At 41.9% G+C, this 12,509-nt stretch overlaps 1 protein-coding gene across 1 annotated transcript in view; it reads left to right on the top strand.

Moving 5' to 3' along the window:
• LOC116048944 (SCO-spondin-like) overlaps positions 1-12,509 on the top strand; it is a 147,883-nt gene that overhangs the window by 107,947 nt on the left and 27,427 nt on the right. The window contains exon 118 of the mRNA XM_035998115.1: positions 1,130-1,154. Within this exon, the coding sequence (XP_035854008.1) occupies positions 1,130-1,152 (23 nt within the window). The 3' untranslated portion in view covers positions 1,153-1,154. The remainder of the gene's footprint in view (positions 1-1,129; positions 1,155-12,509) is intronic.

Raw genomic sequence — 12,509 nt, 5'->3', positions numbered from 1 at the left:
CTGAGGCCACACCCCAATCAGTGATGTCACAGCAGGTGTTCAAAATGAGCAGTGGTCATTTTGGTTTTGTCAGTGTGCTGCCTGTTAAAGGTGGAAACCCACTGAAATGGAGTGAAGGTGGCACATGAGTGGGCAGGTAGATGTAGGACGTTACACTAGCTCAGTGGTTCCCAACCTTTTCTGTCTGACAGTCCTGTAACATGTAGTACCCCTTCATCAACACCACCTGTCATGTTCCAGATGGGTTCAGGTGAAGGGATTTAACACTATTGATGATGTTAAAGGAGAATTTCGGTCAATTTCAACCCGTAGCTCTGTTGTTTTTAAATTTGGAGTGCTGGTAGTAGCAAAAAGAACGAAACCAATCGGTGCTGCCTACACCGTGTTATCCTCCTGCTAACGTTAGCAACCAACAGGCTTAAACAGGGCAAGTTTTAAATGTGTTTTAAGCCTCTAAACATGCTCGAAATGTCATTACAAGTGCCTACCCATGTGAAGAGATTCCTTCCGAGGGAACACAATGAATCTGACTGCTGTAGATGTGACAGAAAGGCATGAAAGTTGTGTTAATCCAGCCAGTGCACATACCTCTGTTTATTTCCTGTTTTCCGGTCAAGTTCACACTAGTCGATTGTCAAACTCATACAATCCAATATTCCAGTCAAATTTGCTGTGTTCCCTCGGTAGGAATCTCTTCACATGGGTAGGCACTTGTAATGACATTTCAAACATGTTTAGAGGCTAAAAACACATTTAAAACTTGCCCTGTTTAAGCCTGTTGGGTGCTAACTCTAGCAGGAGGATAACACGGTGTAGGCAGCACTGATTGTTTTCGTTTTTCTCGCTACTGACAGCACTCCAAATTTAAACAACAGAGCTACAGGTTGGAATCGACCGGAATTCTCCTTTAAAGTGGATATTTCTACAATGGCCCTGGAATTGTCAGCGTTTAAGCCTGGTCACTTTTTTTCTTTTTTCAGTAGATTTGGTTAAGGTTGCATTTGCACTACTACCATTTGCAGTTCCAGAAGCTGAACACTTGAACCATTAATCTGTTACCTTTAGTTATTTTGACGTCTGTCATCCCTTGCTAACCAGTTTTTAATCTTTCTGTTTCTCTTCTTCACAGGAGGTGACTTGTCCAGACGCTGAGCAAGTGTGTGTGTGTGTGTGTGTGTGTGTGTGTGTGTGTGTGTGTGTGTGTGTGTGTGTGTGTGTGTGCGTGCGTGCGTGCGTGCGTGCGTGCGTGTCAGGGCGAGTATGGACGCCAAGCCAAGAGTGGGAGCGCCACACTGAAAGCCAGCTGTGTGATGGTTCATGAATTTTGGGAAGGACAGATCGTTGGATGGATTGTTGTAAAATGTTGATGTACACATTGTTCTGTAGTCCTTAGTCATCATATGACTGGATGCTACTGCTGATCATAGAGTTTCTGTTCTGAAATGTTAACCTTTATTCTTCAACCTGTACAGCTTTTTTTCTACTGTACAGTAATATTAAAGGACCTATGATACAATCCAACTAAGACCTATTATGCATTGAAATATGTTGTTTGTATGTTTAAAGAAAATGAAAACAACTGTATGTGCCAGCAGTTTTCTTTAAGTTGGAGTTTACTATCACTGTTTGATGAAATCTTTTTTTCATGTTGATGTTCACAGTTCAGGTCCAATGGACTGGTCAGTAAACATGTTCTACACATGCAGAATACTGTCAGCTGTCTGTCTTTTTATTATCAATTGTTCCAAAAAATATCCATCATGTATATCTTTGAACAGCACTTACAGTAAGCAGCAGCATGTTGCAAAACTCCCAGTCCCTCCGATTCCCCTCATTCCCCCATCCTTCTCTCCTGTTACATACACCCAATTTATTCCAGATAGAAAAACCAAGACCTTATCAGAAACACTGACTTGTGAGTAAAGATGAAATGGTTCCAAATTTCCTCATCAACACTCAACTTTGCCTTTGCCTTAAAAAGTTTATGATATTTTAATACCATACAATGCACCAACTGTGTTTGGCTTATCACTTGTTCCCAGTTCAGAGCAATGAGTAACTAAATCAACCTTCTTTTTGTTATATTTAGTTTGCTGGCTAACATAAACATGTGTATTAATCATTGTTTAATACAGAAACATATTAAATCAAAAACATGCAATATGATCAGAACATTTTAATTTATGTAGCACTTTATTACTTTATTCTTTTGGTTGAGAACTGTTAGGTGACATTGCTATGTTAGGAATGCATACATAAAGGAACAGTTATATGAGCTGTTATTGATTCTCTGTACATTTCTCTGTACTGTTTGCTCTGTAAGGCCTGTTGTCTTTGCAGGAGAAAAAAATCCCACCATGGGGACAAGACGAGCATAGTGAGGGACAGCAGTTTACAACAAGCAGGGCGGATACAGAGCATCCTGCATCCTGGATGCTTGCTGCTGCTAAACCTCAGCCATGGAGACCCAACATGGGATTAGAGGAACTCTCAAGGCCCGCGTGCTCCCCTTCCCCCTGCCAGGTTACATGTGCAGTTTGATTTGGTATGGTGGTACAGTAACTTTAACATTAACATTAACTTTACATATAAATGATTTGGGTTACAAATCCATGTTTTTTCTTCATTTGACACAGCAGGAAAGATTGGAGGGATACAGGGAGAAATGCATAACCAATGTGTGTGATTTATGCAACTTGCAATGTGTAGAGTCTGCAGCTAAATAATTAAAAAAATATTGTTATATATAACCAGCCACGACAAAAAAACACAAAATCAACTTTTTTTAAATGCTCTAATTCTTTATTATTTTCTTAATACATGGATTTAGTTTCTTTCACAAATTTAAACATTGCACAAAATCTCATAAGGCTGTCACATTGTAAGACATTAAGAATAAATCTGACCTTATATATTATAAATTGATTGTTATATAATCTGAGGTCCTTGCAAAAATAGTTTTAGAGCCAAACCACTTTTTGGGAAACCCAAAAAACACCTCTAGACTCCTGCAAGAGTGCCATTATAAAAGAATGGCTTGTCTGTCACACAGTGACCTACGACCTCAGGTGTCCATCTCTGGATCTTGGGCTTGCCGTCCTGTCCCGGCCGGACAATGATGGTGCTTCTGGAAGACAACGAAGGGTCTTCATTGAAGAAGTTGAAGGGCCGGAGGAAGAAGCCCACTGCGTTGCCGGGTGTTGCCGTGTTGGGGATGTCTTCTGAATGAGGCACATGCAGGAAGCCCACTGTGACCCAGGCTACCAGGTCCTGCACAAAGGAGAGCAAATATTACATGAGAAGTTTTAGAATACGACACATTACAGGTGGGGTTTATCTACTTAAAAGTGCAAACAGAAGAAAATGTCAGCATTCGTGAGTTACCATCATGGTGAGTGACCAAAACTGATGAACAGATTCTTTGAGGAAGAGCAAACATAAACCAATGACCCCTGCACAAAACCAGGGTTGGTGGTCATAAGATGCTATGGTATCATCTAATAACGTTCTGGATAGACTTATGCTCACAGATTTTGAAGTAATTGATGATTGTTGACAGTGTTAATTGACATCACAGCATGTCATTTCTGCCACTAGGGGGTCTCTCAATCAAAACAATACAGTTTTTCTGAATTGCTAAAACACAATTTTTGAAAATTGCTCCATTTTCTGAAAACATTAAACACAAAACCTCATCTTCCAGCACTATTTACAAAACCTCCGACTCCTCTTGCAAAATGAAACTTTTGCCTCAAAACAGTTTTACCTGTGTTCAAAATCAAACACTGCTCTCAAATCATAAACAAAGTGATCAAAATGATATACAGCAGTCAGTAAACAATACACCAAAAAATAGAAAACACATTGTTCAAAACATATAGTTCTCAGCGAGAAGTACATTTTTAATCTCAAAACAAATTTCATATTTTTCCGTCATTGTCTTTAGATGAACAAAAACATGTTCTATCATAGTAGCTCAAAATTGATCAGAAATTACTACTTTACTTTGCTCATTGCAATTTGTTTTGTTCTTCCTCCTCCTTGTACCCATATTTTTACAGTACTGTACCCTGCATCTCACAAACTTGTCCTTTGTCTCTGTGATACTGTAATTTTTGTAATTCTTTGTTGATATGAACCTGCAACCAGTCAAAATCTATTGAGCAGTCAGTACTGTTACAGTAACAAATGGAAAGCACAATGTTCAGGGCCATACAATTTGTTCATTGTAAAGTATACAGCCTACAATGCACTGTACTACAGTATACAATACTAAAAGGGACAAAAATCAAAGGAGTAAACATGTGATCAATGTGCTTCTTCTTGTCTTTGGGCTGGGTCAGGCCAGAGCACTTCATGTCGACATCACAAGCAATATTGTCCCTCCTGAGGCAACGGGGGAAGAAGCCTCTTGTGTGCCGTATCCAGCGCTGACACCTCGCAGATGCACTCGTCCTCTCACATTGTTTCATCTATCCATTCTCAGACTTTCTCCTTCCCACCTTCAACAACCTGTTTGCTCTCTGAGCTGGCTTATGTTGGTTGTGTCACATCATTTGAAACAAGTGAAATCAATTTTGAGTGGTTGTGTTCAATCATGACATGTGTTCTCTATGTGTATTTGATTGTTGCTACTTGTGTTGACCAGTATGGATGACATATGCATTAGAGGGCAGAATGTGTTTTGAGAATGAGAACGTGTTTAGAGGTTTGCTGAAAAGTCTAAGTGAGATCTGCAAATTGTGTTTTACCATGTGAAATGGTTTAAGGTATTGACAACAGACTGCACAATTAGCTAAATGAGTTCAGGCAACTGAGAACTTTGTTCAGCCAATGGGTTTTAGTGTTTTAGCAATTGAGAAAAACTGTAATAAAAGACACCTGACTTTGATGGTGATCTTGAAACAGCATGGGATTATGGGAGTTGCTGTCTTCACCTTGCAATGAGAATCAGACATGACTCAAGCAGAAATTATGTTCAAAGACGAGTATTATGTATCAAAGTTGTATTCACTTTACATTTATTCAAATGTATGTACAGGGTCCTAGTCCACATTGGCCACAATGACACAGCTCGTCGGGAATCTGAACGGACGAAAGACGATTTTAATCAACTTTTCAACCTTTTAAAAAGTTGTGGAAAATTGGTTTTAATCAGTGGTCCCTTACCAACACTGTCCCATGACTCAGAGCGCTTTAGCCGGCTTCTCAGTCTCAACACCTGGCTTCAGTCCACCTGTGCCCACAACTTTGGTTTCATTGACAATTCTAATTTATTTTGGAACCGTGGCTCTTTTTATAGGCCTGATGGAGTTCACCCAACCAGACTACGTTGCTCGTTTTTAGCAGTCAACCTACAGCTCGCTGTACAGTCTGCCCCACATGCGTAACTAATCACCCCACACGCCCCTACCTCCCGGCAGTCTTCTTCTTCTCCGCCCACCATGGCAGCTCCCAGATCAATCACCCTCACCAGTTCCCCCATGGCCTCATACGTCACCACCCCATCCTCCAAACAAATGCTCTGGCTGTCCATTCACATACCACCTCTCATCGTCCAACTGCATCCCTTCACTATGGTGAAACCGTTTTTTGTCATCACGTCAACACAGCAATTCACAGCATGCCAATTTGCTCAACCGCTGGTCCCCTTCCCCAGTCCTCCCAGCTAATCCCAAAACGTCATCTGAAAATAGCCCTGCTCAACACTCGATTGCTAAGTAATAAAACTCTCATCCTGAATGAATTCATCACTGACAACAAACTGGACTTCCTCTGCATCACTGAAACCTGGCACAAACCCCTGGACCACTTCTCACTCAACCAGATCACACCAACAGGATTCATTCACACAGACAAACCACTCACTGAGGGACGGGGAGGTGGCGTTGCCACTGTTCACAGAAAGGACATTAAAATAACCACCATCTCCATCCCAGCCGCCCTGTCTTTTGAACATCTCACCTTCAAACTCTCTGGTCCCAGTCCTCTCGTCACTTCCGTTATCTACCACCCCCCCAAGCCAAACCCCACCTTTCTCTCAGAGTTTTTGCATTTCCTGACCCAGCTCTGTGCTATATCACCCTCTGTCCTCATCCTTGGAGATTTTAACTTCCACATCGACAACATCAACTGCAAATCTGCAACTGAATTTCTGGAACTGTTAAACTGCTTCAACTTCTCACAACATGTTAACTTCCCCACCCACACGCATGGTCATATCCTGGAACTGGTCTGCTCCACTGGTCTCACAGTAAATCATCTCTCCAGCGTCAACCTCCATATCTCAGACCATTTTGCAATCATCACGGACATCAACATCCCCATTCCTATCCCAAAAGACAAGCGAAAAATCTCATTCAGTAACCTCAAATCCATAAATTCATCTGCTCTCTCAGCTTCTCTCTCCAATTCAATATCTGCCTCCCCCTCTCAGTGTCTGATGATCCAACCCACCTTGTGGACTACTACAACAACACTCTGTCCTCCTGTCTCGACCTACTGGCTCCCATCATTACTAAAACTGTCTCCTTCACACACTCAGCCCCCTGGTACACTCCTGAACTTCACCAAATGAAGTCCCGCAAACATCAGCTGGAAAGACTCTACAATAAAACCGATTTAACAGTTCACCTCCATGCATATACAGACTACCTTCACCAATACAAAAACGCCCTAAACACTGCCTGGTCCTACTACCACTCACAGCTCATACACTCCGGCTCCAACAACCCAAGACTCTCTTCTCTACAATAAACAAACTTCTTAACCCCCCTGACAACATTTCTACAGCCTTCACAGTGGACAAATGCAACTCGTTTCTCTCATTTTTTCAATCCAAAATCACCAATTTACAACAACTTGACCACCTCCCCTGCTCCTTCAACCACCACACCTGCCAACCCCACTCTATACTCTCAGTCACTCTCTCATTTCTCTCTGCTGTCCCCTGTGGAGCTTTCATATTTTACCACAGGTATGAACAGCTCCACCTGCAGCCTTGATCCCATCCCATCAGCTTTCATTAAGATCTGTCTACCATCCATCGCCCCGCTCATCACTACAATTATCAATTCCTCTCTCAGTTCCGGATCAGTCCCCACAACACTCAAGCTTGCATCAGTCACCACCATCCTCAAGAAACCTGGTCTGAACCCAGACACTATTTCCAACTTCCGACCCATATCCAACCTTCCCTTCCTATCAAAAATTCTGGAACGTGTTGTCACTGCCCTAATTAAAACCCACCTCTCCTCCAATAACCCGTTTGAACCATTTTCTGGATTCCACTCACAAAACAGCACTGAAACAGCCCTCCTCAAAGTCACCAATGACCTCCTCCTCTCCTCTGACTCTGGCCACCTCACAATTCTTATCATGCTTGACCTCACTGCAGCCTTCGACACCATCAACCACTCCATCCTCCTGTCCCGACTGGAAACCTACTGCAACATCAGTGGCACCGCACAGACAACAGTTCATACACATCAACAACTGCACCTTCTCCATTGCTCCTCTATCACAAGGCGTCCCCCAAGTTTCGGTGCTTGGTCCTCTCCTTTTCATCCTTTACATCCTGCCACTCGGAAATATCATACGCAAACATGGTCTTCACTTCCACTGCTATGCCAATGATGTCCAGATCTACATCTCTACCAAATCCATCACCACAACTATATCCTCCACCCTGACTAACTGCCTCACCAATATTCAAACCTGGATGCAAATCAACTTCGTCCAACTCATCTACAATAAATCCAACTTGATACTCATCTGCCCGAAATCCCTCACAAAGAACACCCATAGCTTCGGTCTCACTGTCAACAACTCCACCCTGTCTCCATCCCCACACATCTGTAACCTGGGAGTCATCTTCGACAGCAACCTCACTTTTGAAAATCACATCAACCAAATAACAAGAACTGCCTTCTTTCACCTCAAAAACATTGCCCGTCTCCGCCCATCACTCACCTTCTCTGCCACCGAAACTTTGATTCACGCCTTCATCTAGGCCTGACGCAATATGCAATAAATCAATTAATCGCATGATAAATAAAAATGAGCTTGATAATTTTTAAATGGAAATTATCGCGGCTGGAAAAATTTCCATTTTATTTATTGTTTTTTGATTGTTTGTTTTTATTCCAGTGCATTATTTGTTAACAGAGACTCTCAGTCCATTTTATTTATTGTTTTTGTTCATTTATTGTGGATATTTAAAATGTCTTCCAGTTCCAGTGTTAAACATTCTTTAGAAATAAAAGTTAATTGAACTTTGAAAAGGTGTACCTGCATTATTATGCCATTATCATTATATTAGATGAAAATGGTCTCAGAACGACGATATTATCATTTATCGCAATCATTTCTGGGAAAATTTATCGTCCAGCAAAATTTGTTATCGTGACAAGCCTACCTTCATCACTTCCAGAGTTGACTACTGCAACAGCATCCTCTATGGTTCACCTGCAAAAGCCTTAAATAAACTCCAATACATCCAAAACTCTGCTGCCCATCTCCTCACCCACACCCATTCCTGTGATCACATCACTCCCGTCCTTCAGAAACTCCACTGGCTCCCTGTTTCCTAACGCATCCAGTTTAAAGGCCTCCTCCTCACCCACAAAGCCCTCCATAACCAGGTTCCTTGCTACCTCACAGACCTGCTCCACGCCAATTATTTGTGTTATGAGAAACCATGATAATCAGGGGGATTTGAACAGATTCCTATTGGTAAATTGAGTTATTGCAACAGAACAATTGGATGTAGTTGCAGGGTTTTGCAGGCAATTGGTGAAGACAACACAACGAGTTCATAAAGTACCTAACTTCTACGATTTATTAAGACAAACCAGAACAGCTCTCTGAGAGGGCCATGTCCTAAGAAAGCCATGGCCTATTTTACAATGTCAATGCAGTGTGAATTTTTACCCTTCCACCAAGTTTAATGAAAATCTGGCTAGTAGTTTTCCGTAATACTGTTGACAGACAAACAAACCAACAAACAAGGTTTTGGTATTATGTCTTCATCAGATAATATTCAACATGATCAAGAAGGTTCATATCTAGACTCAGATGTGAATCCCAGGCTGAGCCCATCACTTGCATCAATATCTACACATCAAATGATTTACAACAGGAAACAGAGATATTAATTCCACATCTATCACTGGGGGGCAATCAAATGCTTAACCCCCTGAAAGAAAGATCCTAGTAAATATAACTAATATGGTAGGCTATGTCTTACTAAGATTCAATTCAATTTAATTCAATTCAATTTTATTTATAGTATCAAATCATAACAAGAGTTATCTCGAGACACTTTAAGATAGAGTAGGTCTAGACCACACTCTGTAGTTTACGGAGCCCCAACTATTACAGTGGTTGCCTCAAGAACAAGCATTAGCAGTAGCTATTGCGACAGTGGCGAGGAAAAATTCCCTTTTTTGTTAGGAAGAAACCTGGGACAGACCCAGACTCTTGGTAGGCGGTGTCTGACGGCACCGGTTGGGGTTGTGATGAATAGTGGCAATAATAGTCATAATAAAGATAGTGAAACAGTGGCCACAATGGTAGTCATAGTAGTTCATGTCATAGTAGGGCACAGCAGGGCGTTATGGGGTGTAGTGTGGCACAGCAGCCTGGGTGGACGCGGTTGGACGCAGCAGGACGCAGTCGGACACTGCGGGGAAACGCAGAGCGTAGCAGGGTGTAGTAAGTCCATAGCGACAGCTGCACCCAAGACCCCGGTCTAGGTGCCACCCTATTCCAAGGCGATATTCTGGGTGAAGAAGAAACATAGGGACTCCGGGTAGAAAACTCCCCAGAGCTAGGTTAGTAACAAGCATTTCTGGGACTAAGATGCACACAAAAGGAGACAAGTGAAAAGAGAGAAGAGAGAGCAGCTCATTGTGTCCTTGGAAGGAAGGAACTTCCCCAGCAGCAGTCTGGAGTTATAATAGCATAACTAAGAGAGGCAGGCTAAAGAGAGGGGCCGGACCGGGCTCGTACTCTCCCCTGCCGGAACGGTCTTGTACTTCCTGCCTCCCTCTACTCTACTCTACTATGCTGCAACTCCTCACTCCCTAACTATAAGCTTTATCAAAGATGATGGTTTTCAGTTTATTCTTAAATGTGGGATTGGGAGCTGGTTCCACAGGAGAGGAGCCTGATAGCTGAAGGCTCTGGCTCACATTCTACTTTTAGAGACTCTAGGAACCACAAGTAACTCTGAGTTCTGGGAGCGCAGTGCTCTAGTGGGACAATAAGGTACTAAGAGCTCTTCTAGATATGATGGTGCTTGACCATTTAGTGCTTTGTAGGTCAGGAGAAGGATTTTAAATTCAATCCTGGATTTTACAGGAAGCCAATGCAGAGAAGCTAATACAGGAGAAATATGATCCCTTTTCTTAGTTCTTGTCAGAACACGTGCTGCAGCATTCTGGATCAGCTGGAGAGTCTTGAGGGATTTATTTGAGCAGCCTGATAGTAAAGAATTACAGTAGTCCAGCCGGGAAGTAACGAATGCATGGACTAGTTTTTCAGCATCGTTTTGCGAGAGGATGTTCCTGATTTTGGCAATGTTACGAAGATGGAAAAAAGCTGTTCTTGAGGTTTGTTTTAAGTGGGCATTAAAGGATATATCCTGATCAAAAATGACTCCTAGATTTCTAACAGTAGTGCTGGAGGCCAGGGCAATGCCATCTAGGGTAGCTATATCTTTAGATAGCGAAGTTCAGAGGTGCTTGGGTCCCAGCACAATAACTTCCGTTTTGTTTGAGTTTAACATCAGAAAATTGTAGGTCATACATGATTTTATATCCTTTATGCACGCTTGAAGTTTAGCTAACTGACCACTTTCGTCTGGCTTAATTGACAGGTATAGTTGGGTGTCATCTGCGTAACAGTGAAAGTTAATTGAGTGTTTCCTAATAATATTGCCTAGAGGAAGCATATATAAGGAGAATAGGATTGGTCCAAGCACTGAGCCTTGAGGTACGCCATGGCTAACTTTGGCGTATTTGGAGGATTCATCGTTAATATTAACAAATTGGGATCGCTCAGAGTGTTCAAAGTGTTCCAGTCTCTGTAAGAGGATGGTATGGTCAATAGTGTCGAATGCAGCACTAAGATCCAATAAGACAAGTATGGAGACAAGTCCTTTGTCAGCAGCAGTTAGAAGGTCGTTAGTGATTTTCACCAGTGCCGTCTCTGTGCTATGATGCATTCTAAATCCTGACTGAAAGTCCTCAAATAGACTATTCCTATGTAGGAAGTCACACAGTTGATTAGTGACTACCTTCTCAAGGATTTTGGAGAGAAAGGGAAGGTTAGATATAGGACTATAGTTGGCTAGGACCTCAGGATCGAGGGTGGGTTTTTTCAGAATAGGATTTATCACAGCTACTTTAAATGACTGTGGCACATAACCTGTTAATGAAGGCATATTGATTGTGTCTAGTAATGTGGTGTTGACCACGGGTAGTGCTTCTTTAAGTAGCCTCGTTGGAATGGGGTCCAAGAGACAGGTAGTTGGCTTAGCTGAAGAGGCCCTTAACATTAGTTGTTGGAGGTCTATAGGTAAAAAGCAGTCTAAGTATGTATCAGGTCTTATCGTTCTCTCCAGCCCCCCTACGCCCAATAGTGAGTTGTTCGAAGCTGTGGGCAGAAGGTGATGAATTGTATCTCTAATTGTTATAATTTTATCATTAAAGAAGGTCATGAAGTCATCACTACTCAGAGCTATAGGAATAGATGGCTCAATAGAGCTATGACTATCTGTCAGCCTGGCTACAGTGCTGAAAAGAAACCTTGGGTTGTTCTTATTTTCTTCTATTAGTGTTGAGTAATAGTCTGATCTGGCATTTCTGAGGGCCCTTCTGTAATTTTTCAGACTATCTTGCCAGTCTACACGAGATTCTTCCAGTTTGGTGGAACGCCATTTACTTTAAAGTTTTCGTGAGATTTGTTTTCATTTGCGAGTTTGGGAGTTATACCAAGGTGCTAGTTTCCTTTGCTTCGTCATCTTCTTTTTGAGAGGAACAACCGAGTCTAAAGTAGTCCGTAGGCAGGCCGTAGCACCGTCTACAAAGTTATCAATTTGAGAGGGACTAAAGCCAACATAACGGTCCTCTGTTATATTAAAGCATGACATTGAATTAAGTGCTGTCGGAATGTCTTCCTTAAATTTAGCTATAGCACTGTCAGATAGGCATCTAGTGTAGAAACTTTTATTTAATTTCGTATAGTCTGGTAGTAGGAATTCAAAAGTTATTAAAAAGTGGTCAGATAATAGAGGATTCTGCGGAAATACTATTAAATTGTCAATTTTGATGCCATATTCTAGCACAAGGTCGAGGGTGTGGTTAAAACAGTGTGTGGCCTTATGCACACTCTGACTAAAGCCAATTGAATCTAGCAGTGGTTGAAAGCAATACTAAGGCTATTGCTGTCAATGTCCACATGGATATTAAAATCACCTACAATAAGTACTTTTTCTGATTGAAGGA

Source organism: Sander lucioperca, chromosome 23 (assembly GCF_008315115.2).
Source record: "Sander lucioperca isolate FBNREF2018 chromosome 23, SLUC_FBN_1.2, whole genome shotgun sequence".
Classification (NCBI taxonomy): domain Eukaryota; kingdom Metazoa; phylum Chordata; class Actinopteri; order Perciformes; family Percidae; genus Sander; species Sander lucioperca.
This window is presented reverse-complemented; position numbering and strand designations above follow the sequence as displayed.